General features: G+C 41.5%; 2 protein-coding genes and 1 long non-coding RNA gene across 7 annotated transcripts in view; 1 reads left to right on the top strand and 2 right to left on the bottom strand.

Moving 5' to 3' along the window:
- Window positions 1-2,782: 2,782 nt before the first annotated feature.
- On the bottom strand, window positions 2,783-18,458 carry peli2 (pellino E3 ubiquitin protein ligase family member 2). The gene is made up of 6 exons (XM_085143329.1): window positions 18,129-18,458; window positions 12,227-12,356; window positions 9,957-10,058; window positions 8,546-8,743; window positions 8,112-8,300; window positions 2,783-7,666 (listed from the first exon to the last, which is right to left on the bottom strand). Exons 1-6 carry the CDS (start codon window positions 18,203-18,205, stop codon window positions 7,088-7,090), a joined length of 1,275 nt encoding a protein of 424 aa, XP_084999455.1. The 5' UTR covers window positions 18,206-18,458; the 3' UTR covers window positions 2,783-7,087.
- LOC146496458 (uncharacterized) overlaps window positions 17,490-23,456 on the top strand; it is a 13,761-nt gene continuing 7,794 nt past the window's right edge. Inside the window, exon 1 of the long non-coding RNA XR_014871185.1 lies at window positions 17,490-17,646. This is a non-coding gene — a long non-coding RNA (uncharacterized LOC146496458). The remainder of the gene's footprint in view (window positions 17,647-23,456) is intronic.
- ktn1 (kinectin 1) overlaps window positions 21,513-23,456 on the bottom strand; it is an 18,699-nt gene continuing 16,755 nt past the window's right edge. For all 5 annotated transcript variants that reach the window (XM_085143321.1, XM_085143324.1, XM_085143325.1 and 2 more), the window contains 4 exons: window positions 23,041-23,124; window positions 22,850-22,945; window positions 22,631-22,741; window positions 21,513-22,518 (listed from right to left, as the gene is read on the bottom strand). In XM_085143321.1, coding sequence (XP_084999447.1) covers window positions 22,489-22,518; window positions 22,631-22,741; window positions 22,850-22,945; window positions 23,041-23,124 — 321 coding nt within the window. In that variant the 3' untranslated portion in view covers window positions 21,513-22,488. The remainder of the gene's footprint in view (window positions 22,519-22,630; window positions 22,742-22,849; window positions 22,946-23,040; window positions 23,125-23,456) is intronic.

Genomic DNA, 23,456 nt, shown 5'->3' with positions numbered 1-23,456 from the left:
CAGCCATGTTTACTCAACCTTCTCTCGCTTACAATCAATGGGCAGCATGCAGACAGGGTGAGAAATAACTGGATAGCATGTACTTTTCATAACATTGGCTCTGTGGGCCACTGCAATGCATATGAAATAAAACAATCAAGATGCATTTGATGTGCGCACTCTCAGCTTTAATTGAGGGGGTGGAACAGTTTTATACACAGCCCTACCACCTCCTTCCCCTTTGGCAAAGTATCAGATGCAATTGGACAAATTAACATAATCATAAATAAAATGCTAATTTTTAATACGTTGTCAAGAATCCTTGGCATGCTGCGCCGATTGGCTGAAGCCTGGAACCCACAGACATTAACCGGGGGAGCGGATCTCTTGTTGTTGTTTCTGGTTCTTTCTGACTTATTTGTCTTCATTCAGATGCATGCTGTTAATATATCAGCCCATGGATATCAGTGTACAGTGAGCACCATAAAAGTGTAATTACATGTAATTACAGTACATAGTGCCAAACTAGTTTTCACATCCCTGAAAAACAGTCTCACTTTTTTGTCCAATAAAAAAACAAGTTAATGCATGTTTGGTCACATAACTCTGGGAATATCATTTGGAATCGTAACGAGGTAATTTTATGTTTTATGTTTTTGTTCATGTTTTGTATGTTTTTAACAAAATTTGGTTAATAAAGTTAGATCATTCTTGAATTTGTAGACCAGGTCTCTGTGTACGGTAAAGCTGCCTCTCTTTTGCTCCATGCAGCCTGGCCCAAATAGTCAAAAGACAAAGCTGCGAGAAACAACAAGCATTAACGCTGTGCTCTTTTGCAAGTGGAAAAAATACAACCATTCCCTGTAAAATGTACATGTAGCGAGGCCTTGAACCACAGAATAGGTCTTCAGAGAGATTAATTCTCCTCTGTGATCCAGTTCTCATTACAACAAGCAGGGGACTCAAACACACATAATAACAGGGCTGACTGCTGTTCCTTTGTAACATGTGGCTACTTAAATGATCCTAAATAAGATAGATGACAAGGATAAAGCAAATCATAATCGGCATTTTGCACAATGGAACATAATAGTCTGCGGAGAACAAGGGACAACATACAGAGCTCCTGTTTTCATCGCCTGGAGCAGCACACCTAGTCGAGAGCAATTAAAATGAGAGGATTCAATTTTGTCAAACACCAGGAACCTGAGATAAATCTTGTATCTCATTTTCCAGCGTGAGGACACTCCCTCGTGTCGGTGCTATCATGTTTGTTATGGTATTTTTAAGAAACAGCTGGCTGCCGACAGACTTGGTAAAACAACCCCACCCCTGCCACCCTCCCACCCTTTCCCCAAATCATGCTAATCCCAATCATTTCAGTGTGAGACGCAGGGGTGAGGAGACGTTAGAGTCGGGTGAGGCCGTGAATAAAAGATGGTTTTAGACTGAAAATTTAGACAGAGCAGAAGGGGGAGGAGGGAGAGAGCAAGGCAGCACGTCACTGCATGGTTTCCATGTGGGAGCAATCCACTTACTTGAACTGATAAAGATTTAATTAACACAAGACTCTGCAATTACTCCATAATTAAAGTAATTTGTCCTCTTGTTTGGATGAGTAGGCAAGACGCCGCATGTGCCCGTGTAAGAGCAGACGAGAGAGAAAAAAAAGGGGGGCGTGAGATGCTCAGAGAGGCAAAGTATGCCCCCACTTTAGTATTTGAATTTAATGCTTGATTTTCCAAACCTATTTTTCCCCACATATGTTCTAATGAAATATTTGTATCGGCTTCTCTTTAGCCCTGTGTTTATTTGCCTTTTATTTGACAACTCATTTGTTATTCATTGAGAAAGTAATAAGCTGAGTAGGCTGAGTACAAAGTATCATCAAGAGCCACATGAAATAGTAAATAGGCCTGATATAATCATAATCCTCTTCAAACTGCACTGCATACAGCTTTGAATTGTGTAGTGCTACAGAGCTGGCTGCAAGCTAAAGGAGACAAATGCACGCACACACACAAAAAAAGTGGGATGGTTTTGTTTAACAACTCAAATTGCATGACTCAGAAGTGAGAGGAGAGTCCTGTGTGAGGTGTTTGACCTTGGGCCTGGATAACAAAGGCTGGACCTGACTTAAAGTAAGACATGCAGGTGTTTGATTGAAGCAACAATTAGTGACTAATCACTCGAGACAGAAATAGTGAGGAATTAGCAGCACAGTCCAATATGTGGCACTGTGCTGCGGCAGTCCAATTTGCAAGAAGATTAAAAAAAGAAAAACAAAAAAAAGACCTGCCAAGTTTACTATTAAAAAACCAGGGAGACAAATGTGTCTTGTGTTAGCTTCTGAGGGTTGTATGTGCTGTTACTTAATTTACACGAGGGGAAGAGCACTATCTCTTACTTACAGATGATGATCTGCATATAATTTGCCTCAGTTGCACGCTGGGTAATTGAGGTAAATATCACAGCATTCAACTTGCCAGCTGAGGTATCCCGCTGATAGCTTGGCGTACAGCCCGCAGCCACCTGTGGCATTTCACATGTTAGGTGAAATCACAGGGCAGACTGACAAAAAGAAAAGGAAAACATGTAAGGCAACTAAGGCACAACTCTGAATACAACCTTCAGATGTGTAACAGCTGGATGATTGACAACTGTTGTTGGCTTTAATCCAATAACCTATATATTGCTGGCTGTTTTTAGAGGGGGGAAAATCTCATCTAAATATCTGAGGAAGTGGCACGATCACTGTTTAAAAGTTTCAGTGTTTTTTTTGGGGGGGGGGAGGGGGGGGGGGTTTTCAAGGCTGCATGCACTTACAACTGATTGCTCCCCACCAGCCACATTTTGAAGCCAGGTCTTGAAAACTGTTTGGATTTCATTACTATCACTATGTGCAGGGGCCTACCCAGAGGAGTGTGGAGATGTACAGCATATACTCTTTCACTGATCTCTGAGAAATAATTGCATTAACCCTATACCTATATAGTTTGCAGCTCACTGCTCTCAGCTATCAAATTAAAACTACTGGAATGCTTAGATACTTTATTTAGTAAGAGTGAATTTCTTTTTGCCGTTGCCCACCCAAAAACTCTAAATGCTCTGTCTGGATACAGGTAATGGTTTCCTCTTATGCTGTTAATATCTTTAAAGACACCACCAATATATCATTACAGCACTGGATAATCAATTTTCTTCTTAAGCATCCTAATTTTCCTGTTTGGAAAACCCACTTAACAGGAGCAAACTTGCAAGCTATCATTGTCAATACACCACCTTGTTTTAGGCAAATATGACAGCTTTGTGCTCTCTGATTGCTCAGTCAACCAAACAAAACTAACTTTTTAGTACAATTATAATACAACGACTCCCACTGAACTGCAAAATGGTCCCATAAAAGTTAAAAAAAAAAAAAAACTATGCTAGAAGAGAAAAAAGGGGGGATGATAGGAGGATCATGGTTTGTGTAAATTCTCAGCATTAGTGCAGGACATGCACCTCATTTCTTACTCATGAAACTGAGAGAAGGGGGAAAAAAGTATCATCCTACTTTATTTGCATAACCCAGCCCTGCTTAGGGGCAGGGGGACCCACCAAGTGATCTCAAAATTAGCATGCTGTCACCTTCAGTGTCTCTTCTGTCATTAAGAAAAACAGGCAAGTGTGCAGACATATGAACCTATTTCACATCTACTGCAGAAATGTTAATTAGGAAGCACGGCATCCCACAGCTCCGTTCCCCTCCCTGTGCCAGAATGACATGTTATGCATTTAAATCCTTTTCATGCGTCCTTATTATAGAGAGGATGAAGTCACATGCAAATGATGGAAAATATCATCATGGTACAATATTTTTGCATGTACACTAAAAAAAAAAAAAAAAAAATCCTAAAAGCTAAATATTGCACACAACTATGCACTCCTTATACATCACGCCAGGATTTAGATGGGGATAAAAGACTATTATAATTAATTTGACTGCATAAGCAAAAACATATGGTATGTAATAGATTAATCGGTTCAAACTAAATATATAGACTCTTCTGATAGCCTAATTGGAGGATTTTAGTCCTCACTGGCATGCCAATTTAAATAATTCAATTTCTGATGTTTCATATGTATTTTTGATGCATTTATATTTAGTGTTTTTCATAACCAACATCAAACTTTTATTTATTTGCTGTGTTTTCAAGCTATTGGATCCCGCAGGCTCAGTAGCTTGAGAGGCATAATGCCAAAGGCGCTATTGTTGAGGAAACAGTGCCCTCCTGTGGCTTCATAGGGAAACTGCATACTTAAAAAACTGAAAACAAGGGGCTACTACACTCATGCAGTCATTCTCTAATAAATATTAAGATGAAGCTGATAAGATAGAACAAGAAATGTGAATAAAACAGACTTTCTCTGCCTTATCTGGAAAAAAAAAATACTGATAGAGCAATCACAATTCAGAGCCATTTTGGCAACCAAGATAGGAGAAATGCTCATACAGAGGAATGATGAAACACATATGTAACTGTGATTAAACATTGCTGCTATGTTGGTTGTGCGAACACAGCTGAGACATCTGGAGTGTTCAAAGGCAGCCGCTAAATAAAAACCAACAAATCCCCATCAGCTGCACGCGGCCCTTTAAAAATCAGTGGATCACTTTAAAAGGAGTCCCTGAACATTACCCACAAGTATGAAATAGAAACTGTCAGTCAGAGTGAGAGAGAAATCCAACTTGGTGCAGAGTGTTTTTAAAAAATATTTTATTCTTTGCAAAGGAGACATTAGGAGCATCAGTGCGTTCTATGGCTTGTGTACAGAGTTCCTGCTAGAGACACAAAAATAATAATAATCATAGAACAAGCCCTTGGGTGAACTGTGGGCCCCACCCATGTTTACCGAGGAGGAATGTTTGAGGCAGCTACTCTTGCAGCTGTTACAGAACACAGTCTTAAGCAGTGGACACAGTGTTTGAGCCGAACGCACGTGAGGTTAGAAGGGAATGCTACCGTACAGTATGTGGCCTAGTGTTGACCCAGCATGGCAGTTAAATAACATCAGCAGAAATCAAGCGAGTCTGAAATGCTCTGTGGTTAGAGGAAAAGTGTAATGCTGCTGACATTCTTAACAATGCCAAATATGTTTCTCTTCAGAGGGAAGCGGGAAGAAAAAACTAAATAAAGTAAAAATACCATGTCCAGGACAAAGGCAGATTTCCTCCGCCTCACATATACCTCGGAATTTTTTAATCATCATAATAAAGTCTGGGAAAACCTAATGCTATATAATAGAACATCGCCCTTAACATCTCATTGTTTTAATGCTCACTATTGTATTTCATAATCTAATGTTGGAAACGACACTCGTTTGGGCACAGTCTGGAAAGCTAACATCACGGACAGATTTGTCCCAGATTCTTCAGTTTTCAATTCATCTGCTACTTTTGTTTTAGACAACTTGACTCATCCACACACAATAGAACTTACCAAATTTGGCACAGAGTGTGATAATATCATTGTTCCCATGAAGCGACTGAACAGCCTTGACTGTAATCCAGAGCTGTCAACATTCCACCACAGCAGCAGCAGCAGCAGCAGTTTGGGGGTAGTATTGTTTACAGAAACACTTTGGATTGGAGGAAAAAGTGGCCGTCGCATCTTGCATGTGGAGAGAAAACAGCTCCTCCTTATATTTGGTATAATCTCTGGATGCTGCTGAGACTGTGCCCAGGTTCGACAGCGTACAAATCATTGGATCAAACCCAGCGTGGGGATAAAGCTAACAACAGTGCAGATTGAATACAGTGTGTCTGTGTGTGTTTGTGTGGGGCAGTGACAGCTAGCAAGAAAGCAGGTACGCTTGATTCATATGGTTGTACGGCTCCGGCGATTTATTTAACTGAAAGCAGGCTTCGATCACACCTTGAAAGCAAGTTGTATAATCAAAGCACCACCAGCGAGAAGGGTCAATGCATTTCAGTACATTCATTGTCAAGCCCCCACGACCTTGTGTTAAATCCCGCGTTCTCTCTGGTAGCGTTTTGGGGATCGGGGTGAAGCGATGCAGGGTGATTTTAACGGCCCGAGGGCACCCACGCAGTCCAATCCACACGCACACAATCACACAAACATGCACACACACATACGCTCAAGCATTCTCACACACATTATATATGCTGGAGAAAAATATATTAACATTTGCATTAAAAAAACAGTACAAGGGCCTCAGTGTAATAAAATACCTCTGGTGTTAGAATCTGTGTGGGTCGTTATTTTTCTTACACCTTCTGCAAAACTATCTCTCTTTACCTTCAGCAAAATATCTTTTTGTCAACTATGAAAAATATTCCCATAGTTTGATGGGATTTGAGGCACTGGATTATATCTCTGTACATAAAAAGTCTTCCCACCCACCCCCCAACTCTCCCTCAAAGTTTGTTCGGCATTTAGAAACCGCCTCCGGAGAGCTACAAGATGTTGATGCCGTTACGGGTTAAGAACCAGGATATCAGTGTGGACCATTTAACAACTATTAAAACTTCCATCTTCACCTGGCTTTTCTCTCAGCCAACAGTCCAGCTGTCTGGCTCTGTAAAATCTTGGTTTCAGGCCCACCAGGAACTGAATTATATACCCTCACCAACCCCACCCCATATATTTCCCAGAAGACTCAACTACACCTGCTTGCTATAATTTGGTTCAGTCTGATTCATGAGTAAATTCAACTCATTCCTTCTACAACCTTAGTGTTACAGCCCTCTGATGGAAAACCAGCAGGCATTGTAGTTTACAGCCCAGCACTGGAGCTTTGTTTAAAGAGGTTTGTTGGCAGGACAGCTAAAACAGTATTTAATTCTGGAGGAGCCGTGCGTCTGTGGTCCAGTGTGCTTCACATCTCTGTATCCTGCAGTGGCCATCCAAACAGCCACAAAAGGCCCCGAACAATCTGTAATGGCTCTCTATTGTCAATCCACAGTACATGACCAGAACCTGAAAGAGGCTCGCTTCGTTCCAGAGCTGGCTTACATAAATGAAAGAAAGCACAAAATAATCTTTCACTGCATGTCAGCATTCCTGTTTAATCTCCTCTGCCAGAGCAAGACCCCTTAAACTCAGTCCACCGGACCCTGGAAGATTAGCTTGGAATAGCCCTGAGTTGGGCCAAGTTGGGTGGCGCAAAAGGGGCAGGCTGCGTGGAAGGCATGAGTGCCGTGGGGCAGAGGGATCTCTGACCAGTACTTGACCGACTTCTCTGAACACACGTGTCCGCATGGCACGAAGGCGTATGTGGGTGCACCTGTGTCCACGTAGAAGGCCGGCTCGCAGCCCAGCCACAGTGGCACGTAGGGCCCCACCACCCGGCACATGGGACACTCTCGCTCAGTGTTGGCCTCCTGCTCTGAGCGGTGGCCCCAGTTGTGGTAACCATGCACGTGACCGCACGCCAAGTACACCCAAGGCCGCTTGTCTTCCAGAGATGCAAGGGCACGACTCCGGTGCATGCTGGGGAAGGCGAGGGTATTGAGACCCACAGGGCACTGGGGGCGCGCTGCATTGATCTCCTGCCTGAGTGCCTCCAGGTGCTTTTGCGTGGGAGTGTGGAAGAGGCCTTCAGCAGTACGCCACAGCAACGTTGCTCCACACAGATCCACCAGGGAGCCGTCCTGTAGAATATTGCTCTCATTCTCCACCTGCGGAGGATAGTGAAGTGCGCACACATTTACCTTCTACATGGGAAAAAAATCCACTGCCTATGACATGCTGATATTTCTTATTACTACATTGTACTACAGACTGACAACATCTGGTTCGCCTTTAGTTCCTGTTACTGCTGAGTTTCAGACAGTTTTTTTTTCTGTGGCATAAGTCCCACCCAAATGCCATTTAAACCGTTTGTGTACAATAGGCAACCAATCAGAGGAAGGCTTGCTTATTGAGAGCAGGAAATCAGAAAACATGGATTATTTCAGACTTCGGATCAAGATAATTACTTATTTTGATTTGGGACTCATTCAAAGCTACTCTAAAAGTGGCTGTGGAAGAATTAAAATAATAAACTACTTTAATATTCTAAAGTACTTCTATAACATCACAGTGTCACTGCATACATACCCTGATACATTTTCAACTACTCACCAGTTTGCCTGGGGTCTGTGCTGAGCGGGTCTCTCTCAACGTGTAAACATCACCACAAACAGAGATCTCTCTCCACACGCCAGGCTTGGACTCCTCAGTGAATCCCCCCTTAGGGTGCATTACCAGCACACCATTGGTTGTTAAGCCGTCCATGTGACCATCAGGGTTTTTCCATTTTGCAGCTTTTTCCTACAGGCAAGACAGAAAATAGATGATGACACAAACTGACATGATGTGTGGCATTTCACTTTTTACGTAACAGTGCATATGAAACAGTCGTTTTCTTTATCTGGCTACAAGCTTCAAGGATTAGAAGCACTAAAAAAGAAAAAAAGAAAAAAAAAAAAAAGGCAGACATGTAACCTTACAGGCTAAAAAAAGTAGCATAGATAGAGATGGTGCATAATTACAATAGTACACCGAGTTGTAATTACCCCAAGGAAGATGTTTTTGGACGTATCAAATCCGGCTGCATAGATGCGAGCGGTGTAGGGCGGGGTGCGTTCGCACACAATTCGGCAGGCAAAACGAGAGATGGTACTCTGCGTGATAAGAGTCTCTTCACCCTCCTGACCCCCTGCTATTGTATCAGTCACCACAAAGTCTATGGGACTCTCAGTAGAACGCCCAATCTGCAAAAACAACACAAAAACAATAATTAATATTATGCTGTACTGCACAACAGTTTCGAAAGAAAGTATCTCAAAACAGCAATCAATGAAGAAAGGTTCTTTTTAATTCATACCAGACACAGCAACTGTTCTGCATCCTGCTAGCTTATGTACGTGCACAAGCAAACACACACAGAGTATCCATATATATTTTAATGGACATAATTTTCAGCACTTGGAAACAGTTCAAGCTGAATAAACAGAGGCAAAAATAGGCTTTCCTCCTTTCATTTCCTCTTTTTCCCTTACACTGTCCTAAAGTCCAACATTTTGAGTGGCTTCCTCTTCTCTCTGATGCGTTCAGTATTGTTTAGACACATGGGGAAGATAGGGTGCTGAAGCATGTGTCTGTAACATTAACATCCCTTGGCTCATCACTGCCTTGCTGTACGTTCAGATTAATGCTGGAGCAGTGTAAACCGGGCACAGATGATTTTTATTGATTGGATGTGTTTCTGAACATTTATACTTTTTGTGTATCTTAACTTACTTTTCTGCTATTACAACACTTAATTTTCATACTTTACTTATTTTACTCTGTGAAAAGTGAAAAATTTTATACATAAACGTTTAACTTTACAGTCTAATCAGGTGGTTGTGTATAACCAAAGTGGCTAAAAGAGCCCAAAGAGACCTTGTCAATCAGTCAAATTAAAGCTTACATCCATATTTTCATTTATCCCATTCATAAAGAGCCATTTGAAATGACAATCTAAGGATATAGCAATTAGTGTTCTGACAGCCTTTGAAGCCCCTGTAGGCAATATAACAGAACACAAACAATAAAGGGCAATAAAACCTTTCCAACAACTGTCAGTCCTTAAAAAAAACAAAACAGGTTAAGTAGCATCAAATTCAAACAACATGTCTTAGCCACAGAACTACCAGCTCTCCTGCTGTTAAAATTACAGCCACATCCTGCCATGGGAAAGGGGAACAGGCTCTGACCATTTTTGGCTGTCAGAGAGGAAATACTCCTCCTGGCTTTACTAGATCGAAACTGTTAATGTTAGGTATAGAAGTACATAAAAAAAAAAAAAAGCAGAACAAAAGCCTTTTTGTTCTATGTTTTCTGACTATAAAGAAGTACAGTAATCGCTGAGAAACTAATGTACGGGGTGTGAATGTATCTGGATGCAGTTGTGTGCCAAAGTAAAAGTGAACGGACTTTTACCTGAAACATATCTGTGTCTTTATCATGGCTGTACTCTACCACTACGGTGTGGTTCCTCGATAGCGTGTAGGAGATACTGTGCTGACCTTTACAGCTCACGGCCTGAAATGTGAAAACAAACAAACAAAAAACCCAACTTGTTCATAACAAAGTACACAGTGCAACAGTATAATAAATCATTATCCAATCTGTGGCTTTATCACCGGATCTGAGAGTGCCAAACAGCACAGCAGAACTACAGTAAAACCTTCCTTGCACAATCCTTTCCTCGTTGGTGAGGTTAAATTAAAGACCAGAGCAAAAGTCAAACCCACTATTAAAACACATGGCACTTAAGTGATGATTCACATCCTTAGAATCAACAACTACGAGGTGCTCCTGGAAGAAAACATGTTATTGTCCTTATTTTTGTTTTGTTATTGACAACTTGGAACATTTCTATGGATTATTAGCGTGTATGTGTGGTTTTTCACAGCTCACAATTAATCCAAAGCTCTACAGGCTTATTGCGTAATTTTGTCATGATGTTACCAAAATCCTAAAACCTATTACAAGAATTTTTTGGGAAGAGGAACAAAAAAAAAAAAAGACTGTGTAAAGTCACACTCGCGAAACAGTGACCATAAACTCCCTGCTGGCCTCGGTTAACACAAGCTCGCCAGGCAACTGAACTGCTTCACGTCAGTGTAGCGAGGAAGGCTGGGTTAAAGCCCGGCCCCAGCTTCCATCAACACTGTACCACATGCCATCTCTGCTCTAATCTGCAAAATTCCATTTCCTAAACATCCCCCTCCTCTTCGTCACGTGCAGGAGGGAAAGCGGGAGAGGGAAAGTGGGTCATCAGAGCTGCCACGGTCTGCTGTAACATCAGATGCACATGGGGACAAATGTCATCATCGCATGCAGTCTTGTCTTGACTGCGCTGCTACAAACAAATGGTGCTCCACCTGTTAAAGAACTAAAAAAGGAGCAGTGCACACACAAATATGCATTTTTCATAAACGCTATGCCCCCCAAAATATCCTCCCCAACCTTCCCGAGTAGTAGGAGTTGGAATCATAATGTTTTGAATACGAGGCTGGCAGTGGCATCATGGGAGCTCCTCATTATCTGCCATGAACACTAGAGTGTGCACCGACACGTGAGCTCTCCCTCTCAGCCGCAGAGACTCCTCAGCTCATTCGTATGCTGCACTGGAAGGGAGCAAGAATGGGTTGCAGGGGGTGGGCTTCATTTTAGTGATTTACCTCTTTAATACCCCCTCTTCTCCTTAAAATAAGCTGACCACCCAGCTCGTCTCTTACAGAATGGCCCTTTTTTGACCGTTTATACACCCGGACGAGCCAGGTCGGCATAAAGCAACAACCCCTGAGCTCATCCTTCAAGTCCCATAACAGGGCGCCAGGGTTGAAGTGGTCAGTGAAACAGCCAGTAACTAATGTAACGCACAGTAAAAACAGCCACATCTAATGCAGATAGCAAACTATCTGAGACGTAATTTATGATGTGGAGCAGCAGAACACTTTAGCCATATTTCACAGCACACTGCAGCTCAAACTCAAACAAAATAAAGCGCAATCTCTGCCATGAAAAGGCCTCTGTCACTGAATCGTCCCAGAGCAGATTTCTGGATTCCGCAACCTGACAGTAACCTGAACCAGACAGCCTTTTAGCTAAAAATGTCAAACACTGGTCTCCAAGTGGTGCAGAGGTAAGCGGGTCTTGTCTGATGTTTAGCAGTTTCGCCTAGGAACCAAAGGTAGGAATGCAGGAAGGCAAACACGTTTTACTGGATGTGGCACTTCCCTGCAGGCAGCCTGCCGTGAAGAGAAACTCTGAAGCCCAGCTAAGAACTATAGTCATTGTAGTGGAAATGTCAACATTAAGGTCTGCCAACAACAATGTAAAGTGCTTTTCACAGCACAATTTACTAGGTACCACAATCACTAAAAGGCCATTCAGATTCAGCTGCTGTGGAAAAAAACTAAAAACTAAAACTAAAACAAACAAAGGGGGTTCATTTATAGAAATTATGCTTTCAACTTCATATACAGCCAAATCTTCTTATGTATATATGCAAAACCAAAACAAACAACCGCCCCCCCCCCCCCCAACTATTACCTAAAAAAAAGGAATATCACCTTCTGTTTCTGTTACATTTTGGCACACTTTCATACATTTTGTCTGAAGAAGAAAGGCAGACAGATGTTCAATCCCACTGAGAGCCTGTTCATTAAATCGCTTTAAATCATTAAATCATCCTTCTGTACCTTGGTGGCCTGGGGTGTGTTGAGGACGTGCACAGTGCTTGGTGATACACCATTGGGTTTGATTCTCTTGTATAGAGCAAATCTGCTTTTCCGTCTACCGCGATCTCCGTTGGGCAGGGAGCCATTGTACCTGTCAGAGACGGGACAGGGTGGAGAGAAGGACAGCAAATTGACAGTTATTTATTTATTTATTTATTTCATCTGTGTGAAAATGCTAACAGCTTCCATAACTGCAAAAAGATGTGTCTAATGAGATTTACAGGCAAAAGTCTTGTAATCATATAAGAAGTAAACACGGAGAATTAGAAACATTCGTGTGTTCTGAACAGGAGATTTGCCATGCATTACATCACTGACAATCTAATACACCCTATTAGTAATCTAAGCGTTACCTTGGATAACGGCTCTTATTACATAATGCACTCTGGTGCTGGTGATTTCAGTGTGCGTGCACTGTGTAAACTGCAGCTGTTCTTTTGCTCTGTGTTCCAGGCAGGAGCACGTTTTAAGATGCATGTCAGGTTTGCTATCATTTTGGGAATGCACAGTCTGGGTGGATGACTCAGACACATTCTTTCAAAGCTGAATTTTATACATGGATACAGCTTACAAAGCTATCTGTTCCGTTTCCAAAATCACTTAATAACAGACTCCAGTTTTGCCCTTTAGTGTGCTGAGAGGCACCTAGCCTAAGCTGCTCTTTGTGAATGAAGAAGCCCCTTCCGGTACAACTGGTCTTCTTTCTATCCACCAGCTGGTTCCTACAGCTGGGACACCCCATGCTCGACTATCATCCAACACACAGACCTTCTGTCACACACTCACATAAACCACAAATGTGCTGAACAGACACTTTGCACAAGATACACATTTATATTATATGCCTCAAGTTTGCACACCAATGTATCGGAGGGGAACAGAGTCTACGAGCCACTATGTAATCGGACATTTTTCCTTTCTGTTTCTGAACAATAGCAACAGAAACTCCTTCTGCTCCTTCCCACCTCCCTCCCAGGCTAGTCCACCTGTCCCATGTCTCCACACGGCTGGCCAGGCAAAGAAACACATGGTCCTAGTCAGCACACTGCACAAAGCTGGCCTGTAGGACAAGCCACCCACAGAGAGCTAGAGAGGCTCTGGAAGATTCTATGGACTAAATGCAACAAATACAAAGAAAGAAAGACAGGAGGAAAGTGTCAAATGACAGCAGACCTGCTTACCTTCTCTCCTAAAGTGTTCAGCTTTTACTTTTAGTGGTGATTACTGCCTGATAGTACTCCTTTCAAGGCCATTTCAGGGATTCTATTTCCATGTCATTAGACCAGTGCACACTTTAAATGCAGACCCTTACACAGTTGTGAAATCTTGGGCTCCAAAAGCCTGAGCTGGCCTTCTCATGCTGCTTTCAAAATCAAGTACAAGTGTACAAGACATAAGTCACATTAAATCTAAAGAAAAATAAAATAATGCCCACTTTTCCCCCCATTTATATAGTAATTGTGTTGCTTTCATTTACAAGTAATCTGTAAGAGAAAACAAATAAAGCCCCTTTATTGTTTTACACATTCCTAAGCTAATTTCACATGGTTTGTTCTCTGTACTCCACTTTTATTTGACCTGCTCTAAAAACACCCCACCTAAATAAAGACCAGCCAGCCCTACATAAAGATGTCTTTTCAGTTTAGGGGGGTCTACTGGCTGGCTACCTACCCCTGTGTGTCTCATACAAAGCACACAATCAAATGATATCCAGCTTAGTGTTTTTGCCATGATGAATTCTGACTGGAGAATATAACCCTAGCTCTGCAAGAAACGCAGCATATGCTTTCAATTATTCAGCATTACACCGAGGAACAATATTCTGTCATGCAGGAACTGCCACCGTCACATTAGCTAGGACAGGCTCTTTAAAGCTGCGTTCCAACTAATTGTGATCGCTTTCCCTTTTGACCCGTGCCAGACAGACAGCGGATTTACCTTCCAATACTTAGCAGCAGGGATTAGAAGACTCTGGCATATCACCTATCCTCCAGGGTTGCGGTAAGGAGCCAACAGCACCTCCTACTTCCTATGCTAACATGAAAGGCTAGTGTTCACAGAATGAGGAGAAGATATGCTGAATAGCTGTAACACTCATTAGAAATACAGAAAGTTAGGTTAGGCTTACAGGGTCACACAAGATGGTTTCTAGGTCACTAAGACTTCAGCCTATCAATACTTTATCTAAATCAATCTAAGCTGTAAAAATACATAAATAATACATCATTAACAGACAACCAGATGGCATGATGAGCAAAGACAGTAAATGAGCATCATCCATCCCTTTTCTTATCCATTTATCCAACTTAGGGCAGCAGGGATGCTGGAGCCTAGCCCAGACGTCACGGGGTGAGAGGCTGGGCACATCTTGGCCAGGTTGCCAGTCAATCACAGGGCTGACACAGAAAGACAGACTACCACATACTCTCCAATGCATATTTACAGCCAATTCACAATCAACAAAAATCCCAGAGGCTCTCAAACCTCTTCTGGCATACCCCACTTTACTTTATATATAAGTAAGCACAATAGCATTAGCCAAATCTTGTTTGGTAATAAATAAAAGTCTCTCTTTTGCCTAGTTGTCCATGCCCTGCAGTTTCTGAACCTCTGAATTACCTTAACATGAGTGTGTTTGGACTGTGGGAGGATCCTGCTGCAACTGGAAAAAAAAAAAAAAAAAAAATCCTACGCAGGCACAGGACGTACATGCAAACTGCACAAAGAAACGCCTCAATCCACCAAGAGGTTTGAATACTTGTTGAGTGGTGATCATGCTAACCACTGCACCAATCTAGAATAAAGCAGTTACACCTGAAATCTTTAAATATTTCTATTGTAGTACTGACAAAAAAAAACCCAGAAAGAGATGTCTCTTCTCTTTATACCATTTAAATTACATAATTCATAATATTAATAAAAAGACACGATCTATGTCAGTCTGTACCAAAGATGCTCCCAAGTTTATTTGTACACTTTCCTTTAATGAGTGGTTCTCTAAGGCAAAATGTAGAAAGTTCAATCAATAGGCCTAGTCTCCCTGCCACAATGGACAGAGGAAGCTGAAGAGAGGCAAAGGCTGAGTCCTGATCAATCCATCCTTTCATTTGCAGGATACCCATGCAGCACCCCCTCCTCATCCTGCCTCCTTTCACTGACCAGCACCAAGCCAATCTGCGGTGGCAGAGATGGAGGGGCAGCCATGCAAGTAATAAGAGCCACCACGGTCATGGCAACAAACCGCTGAGGGAACTGCTGCTCAAACAAGCTTTGTTCCATGCTGTCAGCTATCTTGTCTACCATCAGTTTTATCAATGGGATGTGATGTCATGGCAGTGATTATACACCCGTCACATCTGATTCACATATGTGTCTTTATGTCAGGAGAGAGAACAAAAGTACCAGCTTCAAACATGCCACATACTGAGCCTGGGGTAATAAGCAGTCAGCACTTTTTATCCCTTACAATAAGCACTATGACTGCGAGTGTATGGGTGGAGGGCAGCGTACAAAAACACAGTGTAGTCTGCTCTCTGTGTAAGCCATCATTTCAGCACCTTATTTCAAATACTGTAAAGATGAAAGTCACACAGCCGCATGGACACCAGTAAATCTGAACTATAAGAATTTAATAACGTTTATAAGAGCCTCGGGACTGGCCATTGGCCAAAGTTCAGTCACTCATGTTTTCCATCATCTGTTGGCCAAGACAATACAGACAGGACGAGAAGGTGACTGTTTAGAAGGATAGCTTGTGGCAATTTGTCCTAAATTAATTCTAAACAACCAAACAAAAACACACAAAACAAAATGAAAAAAACAAAACAAAAACAAAAAGAAGACAAAGCAGTTATGATATAATACAGGTAAAAGTTACACTGGCTTTATGCGGTGACAACACAGATGTGAATAACTGCTTATTTTGTTTGCCTTTTTACATTAACAGACTCTGTCTGTGTACTGTCTGATATTATCCAGTACAAGTGGCAACTGGATAGTTACAGAATGAACGCCAAATAATTCAAATACTTAACAGGAGTAGGTGTGCTCTTCTACAAAAGGCTTTTAAATGTAAAGAGTGATGTGAAAAACAAAGATTACTTCAACAAATAGCCTGAAAATGACCAGCACATGCCAGCTATCAATACATCTGATGGGCGAAATAACAGATGGACAGAATATTACCATCTTTTTTGATAAATAATGCTTTAAGTCATAATTCCTTGGCAGTTTATATTTACCTGAAATTATATCAGTAAATGTATGAGACTGACTTTTTTTTTCTTCATTGGGTAAATTACTGATATTTTATTGACAACGATACAGTTAATGGTGAGGCTCTTATCAGTTTCTGTAGAGATTCCTGACCAGTTTACTATATAGAAAAAAATGTACGTCTACACAGGTTCTTGACACCAAGGCAAAATTTCCACTGCTGCAGGTTTGACGTAATTGTTCTGCAATGTGAAACTGTCAGAAGAGCCTTGTAAACTTTGAAATAAGTAAGCGATAAGCTTAAAGGCAAATAAGTATGGAGGCTTGACAATAAGGAACTGATTACTGATCATCTACTGGTTGGGCAAGAAATGTAAAGATGCCAGTAAGGCTTTTAAGAAGCCGCATAAGATTATTTAAAGCAGATGAATAATAAAAAACACATAAATAAATAACTAAAAGAACTACAGCTCGGCTTGTTTTCAACACTCTGTGAAAACATGGTGGTTCTGTGCATGCCCAACAAAAATTACTTCATACTGAGATATAAACAAATACAAAGATGGAAAAAAAACAGCAGAAAGGTAGCTTGACTGAACAGCCTTTGATGCTGTTCCCATAGGCATCTTAGAGTCTGCTAGTATAAAGCAATTTAAGAATATATCCTGTGAGATTAGATAAACTTGTCTACTGCTTTCCCTTGTTTCTCTGACTTGCACTGGAGCATTATGGGTAATGGCAGATACTGTATAAGGTATGGAAATCAGTAACCGACTCCTTACTACTTACTATACAGTATAATTCAGCAGATACTTTGGCTGATTTTCTCTATGAACAGAAAAAATGTTTTACTGTATAAATAACATTTGAATGTTCCCCACATCAGGTAGCAAATCCCAATATCATTTTATCGAATTACATATATCATTACAGAATACTTCATAAGGCTCTCGCTGTTATCCGACATTTAAGCTCCCCTTGTATGTTAAATAAGGAATATAAGGTAACTTTTTGCAGGTCAAGGTGTGTGATTTTAAACTCGGAGAACAGCCGACAGTACGTGCGTGCGTGACTGCAGAAGTTGTGTTAAAGGAAGCACCCTGGGGCTGGGGGAGGGGACCATCACTACTTCCGAATTCCTAAAACCCCATGAATCCAACTTTAAGGTAAGGAGTTGTTCAGAGTTGCTGAATAAATTTCACTCGGGTTCCCAGAGTTGTCCCAAATCTGTCCTATTTCACGGACACAGATATGTAGACACATGCAGGCAGTTTGTAGTTATCAGGGTTGCCAGGGAATGGGATATTTAAAACGTCCACATTTGTAATTGCGCACGTGTCTGATTTGTGGGATAACGTGAGCTTGTAAATTTCTAAACAGAGCTTGACGTGCTCCCTGAAAATCATCACAGCGCCTCTTTGATGTTATATAATGTCGCCTGTGTTGGAAGTTGATCTTGAATTTAAAAAACAAAACAAAAACAAAAATACACAACGCATCACTGCTAACTCCATGCTATTTTCAAAAACTTACAGTCATGTAGCTTAGGTAGCAGTGTGAGTGGCCGCTTGTGAAACTTAAAAACAAACACTCGTTTTCAGTTTCATGTCCACACTTACTCAGAAGCAAATACAACGATTCAACTTACCCCAGAACCACCAGCTCTCCGTATTTCACTAGGTCTATGGATGGGGCGCAGTGCTCCTCTTGGCTTAACGAAAACATGAGGCTCCTGGCTTCACTTCACTGTTAGCTTTACAGTAATAACGGTTCACAAATGACCTAAAATTCCTCCTTAAAAAGCGCGACGCAGACTCGTTTCAGATCGCGTACACGGCAGCATGTGTTTCAGTGTTCTCACGAATCAAGTTTGCTAAAAATAAACTGGTCTGAAACTTCCTCGGCGTGACATAGCAAAACGTAACTTACTTGGCGGTTGAATGCGCTCTAAAGCAGATACAAAAACAGCGAGGACCAGGGCCGGAACGTACCATTCACTTCTACTTTACTTTGTATAGGGGGGGCTCTCTACCTACGCTTTGGTTAAAATGGTATGCCTGGTCAAATTTTATTGTATCTATTCATTAAACACATAGACAATAGTACATGAGAATGCTTCATCTTTAGTTAATTCTCGTGTAGACACAGCAGTTGAATATACATTGTAATAATCATTTTTGAAACCACCCGTCTTGGTTTATGGATCGCACCTTCTGTTATGTAAACAAAGAGTAAAATCTGGGAATTCTTAAAGGGATCATACTTTTTCCTGACGTGATTGCAGTTTCCTATATTTGACGGAAATAAAGGTTTAAACGTTTTGTAATTGTATTTACATTTCTATTATTTACTGTTTCAGCAAAATGTGCCAAGGATCACATGATTTATGAGTGCAGTAGTTATGCCTACCGAGGATAGGACATAAAAAGTGGGAAAAGACATGGTAAAAAAAAAAAACTATTCAGAATCCTCCTGGTACATTTTCTGACTGAGATAATAGCGAGTGTGTGAAAAAACAAAATTGTGGAATCAGATTTTGTAATTTTGCTGGTAACCCCCTAGGCTCTTGTGTTATTTGATTATGACTTTATTGCAGCTGGCTAATGCGTGTGATTGATTGTGCAACTTAATGACATCACTACGGATGTGCATGCCTCGAGGTTTTATTTTCACCACACTATTGCTCATTTTTGTCTCTGTTTTCAGCATGAAGCCTTTTGTTGGCTTCCGGTCCGTGAGTGCATGCTTATTTCATTCTGTAATGTCAGTCAACTGGCTGATGTGCATTAGTCAAATAATAACACCAAGGCCTAGTAATTTGGCTAATTGCTTTTCTGAGACTGACTCAGAAATCTAATTTATCCAAATGTCCACACATGACGCTACTAAGAACCTCTCAGCCTCTAGTAACACCTCTTTTAGTACATCACACATTCACTTTCCCCCCCCCTCATGCTTTTCTGGTGAAAGTGCCACTTTTGTCTAGCAGTCTCCTCCACACTTTAATGGCTCTGTCTTGTTTAACAGGAATCTGCATGGCTGGAGGTGCTATTACTGCTTCAGCCCTGTTGCCTCTGCAGTAATGGCCTTCTATTTGAACTGGTGTCCAGTTTCAAAGTGCAATAACACCTACAGAAAACAAAAGGTAGTCAGGGAATACAGGAGCCGGAAGGGGGGAAAAAGCCTCCCCACCCTCACGAACAACAATTTTAAACTTCACCACAATAAGACAGAGTATTGTGCATTTGTAAGCATTACAAGTCAAATATTTGGCATTTGTTGAATCCCTTTAATGGTGCCACTGATAGCACGGATTAACATCAGCTTCTTCGGCATTTGTGCATAGGGATCAAGCTGCATTTGGCCTGGAACTACAAGGGTCAGAGACTGATCTTAATGCTGTGGGTATAATGAATGTTTACTCCTTTTTTGTGTCACTGTCTCCTTTCTCTTTGCTTTCATCCGCCATTGTCTTTGTAATAGAGCTCTATGGTCTTTTCTGTGTCTGTCTGATTCACATTCCCACATGCATACCCACCGAAATACATACACACAGATTTTTTTTTTCCGGGGGGATCAAAGGCTTTCTACCACATACCACACTGATAGAGAGCAGATGCAGGGAGTGGGCTGCTTTTCTGGAGCTGTGCTGGTGTAGTATGAGTGTAAATCTGTGTTTAGGGGGAGGAGTCAAGCATTAGCAAGCAAGAAGCATGCAGAGCAGAGGCGTACTGCAACAAACTAAATTGCACAATTGAGGGTATGAGTGTTAGCAAAGGAAACACAAGGCCCCTGTCAACTTCCTCACTGTTCTTTGGCAGGCTTTACATGATAGCATATCTATGCAAGAGGTGAAACAATGAGCATGTGTCTGACAAAGTGAAACCTCAGATTTATGACATTTTAAAATCTCTGCAATTTCCACACAAAGGACATCATATTGATTACAATGGTGGAACTGTAGAAAATATCCCTCATTTTAGATATACTATCAAACGTGTACATTTTTAGGCGTGTAAGCAGATGACTGTATATTAGGAAATACCCACTTTGCAGTCAGTTGTGCACACATGGTTAAGCAGTCTGCAACAACAAGCTGTGAAAGGTGCTTCCTGTGCGATCCAGTTTAACAAGTATATCAAAGATGCTGTGAAGCATATTTGTTCGCGAGGTTTCCATGAAGGCAACAGCTAGACCTCCAGTCAGCTGACTGGAGCATGACAGTGTGGGAGAATGTGAGGAATGTGCTGATTCCATGTTGCCCGTGTTCCTGATCTGACCCGCACCCCTCCTCCAGGCAGCACAACAGTCCTGTTGTTTTAAAGGCCTTTTAACATGCAAAAGATGAGAGCAAGAGCTTTCTGTGAAGAGAAGTCACAGTCAAGTCATGTCTAGTCGCATGCAGATTTATCCTTTTGTCAAAAATAAAAAGCTGGAGGTGGCAAAGAAAATATGGAAAATTTAGAAAGAATACACCCAGGCCTTTGTGCCTTTTATAAGGGCTCAAGTAAAATGGTAAAATTTCACTTTCAAATGATCACAGTAGAGTGGTACTTTCCAGCATTACAGGTGTCATCCTTGGTAGGTTCTAGATTTTAGCTACTAGTTCTTTCATAAGAGTTGTACCGCTGATAGAATTTGTAAGCCTCACACAAAGCAGAAAAAAATGTCCCATAGTGAGGGATTATACAGCATGTTACTATCACAGGAACCTGGTCACACCCCAAATGTTCCATTATTGAGGGCACGCAATATCAAGCTTTTTTACTATTATACAAAAACACTTACCTGGAATAACGCCTCTGCATGATAGACATGTTTATTCTGCATTGTCATGTTGAATTTACCTGCTAGCAATCGCACCATTAACAGAAGCTTTGTGACTTTTCCTCTCCCCATGTTCAGGATTGTTAAGGTTATAAACAAAATCAATTCAAGTTCCAACTTAGGTTATGTGCTGCCCCACTGTGGCGAGAAGAGGGAAGTGCATTGGTAGAAAGGGGGGGGGAAGCAACACAGGAGGCTGAAAAGATTTATCAAGCATCCCTTTTATTAACATCACCCGTTACAAAAAGAACAAAATCTTCAGTGTTAATGATCTTAGCAACAATATAGCGAGTGCTGATTACAGATGATATGGGACGCTTATTCCTAGAGTAGTTGCAGTAGGATTAAAAACCCCTACACTGTTGACCTGGCCGTACACAGCCAGGGTCACACACACTCCCTTCTGTTTGGAGCTACAGTACAGACTTGAGTACAATTTGTCCATGCATCTCCATAGTTACAGTCACGTAGTGACCCTTCAGATATGCTGAGACCTCTTCTGATCTCCCTTCTCCCACCCAGTACTGAGCCAAGGTATAACATGGAACTATGAATGAATAAATGCATAATGGATGCACAGTTGGATAGTTTTCTGATCAGGAGGCATACAGATCAACAACATAGTGTATTTCAGCAGGTCCTAACTGATACATTTAAACACTACATATCTTTAAGTTAAGAAGAAAAGGACTGAAAAACCAAAGTTTGTTTAGTCAAGTTGGAAATTCGTATCACTGCCCTCTCTTAAGACAAATAACAACAAAACTACTGCAGTATTCAAAAGGATTTCAGTGAAAAATACAAGCAATTTAAAACAGAGGAATGGTTTCCACATAGTTTAAATTATGCTGGATGTCATTAAGTTTAGAATAAAAATTAACTGGCATTGTTGCTAAAAGAAGAGGAATGTGGTGGGAGTGGAATAGTGTGTATTTTGGTATAGTGCCTGGAGTTAACTGTAACCTCTGCCTGCTCCTCTGTGGCCAGCAGTGAGTCTGGGAGTGGTTTGCCAGCGTCTTGGCCAGAGTCAGTTTGAGGCTGCCTACAGTACAAGTGCAGTGATAGAGGTTGAAAGGGAGGAAGTGGCTGGGTGTGACAGTATGCTGTGATGTGGTCAGGATGAGACCGAAAGTCAAAGGTGGCCTCTGTAATACAGTCAGGGTGGCTGCGTGGGGGTCTCACTATACCTTGGGCAGATCTTTATCAGCCTCCTGAGGGAAAGCACAAACATTCAATTGCAAAGTTTAATCTTCATTGGCAAGAGGAAAGACAGGAGTATGATACCCAATTGTGAATAACAAAGAGTAGGATCAAAAGGCTCACCCCCTCCTGTCTCTTAGTGAGTTGCCGGCTGACAGTTTGTAGCAGCTGCTGCAGTTCGGTGACTGTCTGACCCAATCCTGCAGTCATTTTCTCCTTTCTGTCAATCTCCTCCTGTCACAAACACAGTTTTTTGGTCTTAACATGACATTAAAAGGATCAGATGTTGCAACATAAACATTTGGTGTCACAACAGTGTTACAACACTCAAACTGCCCTTACTCTTTGTGATGACAGACTGCTGTTCTCGATCAAGTCATCAGCATTGTCTGTCACTTTTGAGAGCTCCCCTTGGATCAGATCAACAGACTGTTGAGCCTGCATGAAGGAACAGAAATTTCTGCTTGTTAGCATTGTGGTCGGCAGTTTGACCTTTATCAGAAGTGTAATGAAATCCAGATCATTCCCGTTACCTTATACAGGTCACCGGCCACTTTTTGCCTCTCGTTTTCTTCTGCCTCCAGCTTCGACAGCGTCTCAGTGAGCTGGGTTTTCAGCTGGAAAGAAACCAGACATTTAGATATTTTGCACTGTTGACCTGGCCTTTGAGTCCCGCTTCTAGTTTTTCAGAACATATACAAATCCTCCTGCCAACATAACTACATTAAACAGTTCATCATTTGCACAGATTGTCTAAGCAGGCCCAGGGAAAAAAATGCAATGTTCAAACCAAAAATAGCACTAAGCTCATGTGGGCTTTTTGGTACAAGCTGAGAGGATGAATCATAATCCAGGAAGTCCTGTTTAAGTAATAAAGTAATTCCCTAAATTTTATCAGACATCGTAATACTTCGTGTGTACTTCAGAAGAAATGACTGTATGACTGCTA

Source organism: Neolamprologus multifasciatus, chromosome 19 (genome assembly GCF_963576455.1).
Source record: "Neolamprologus multifasciatus chromosome 19, fNeoMul1.2, whole genome shotgun sequence".
In the NCBI taxonomy this organism is placed as follows: Eukaryota; Metazoa; Chordata; class Actinopteri; order Cichliformes; family Cichlidae; genus Neolamprologus; species Neolamprologus multifasciatus.
Note: the sequence above shows the minus strand (reverse complement) of the source record. Positions and strands in the feature narration are given on the sequence as shown.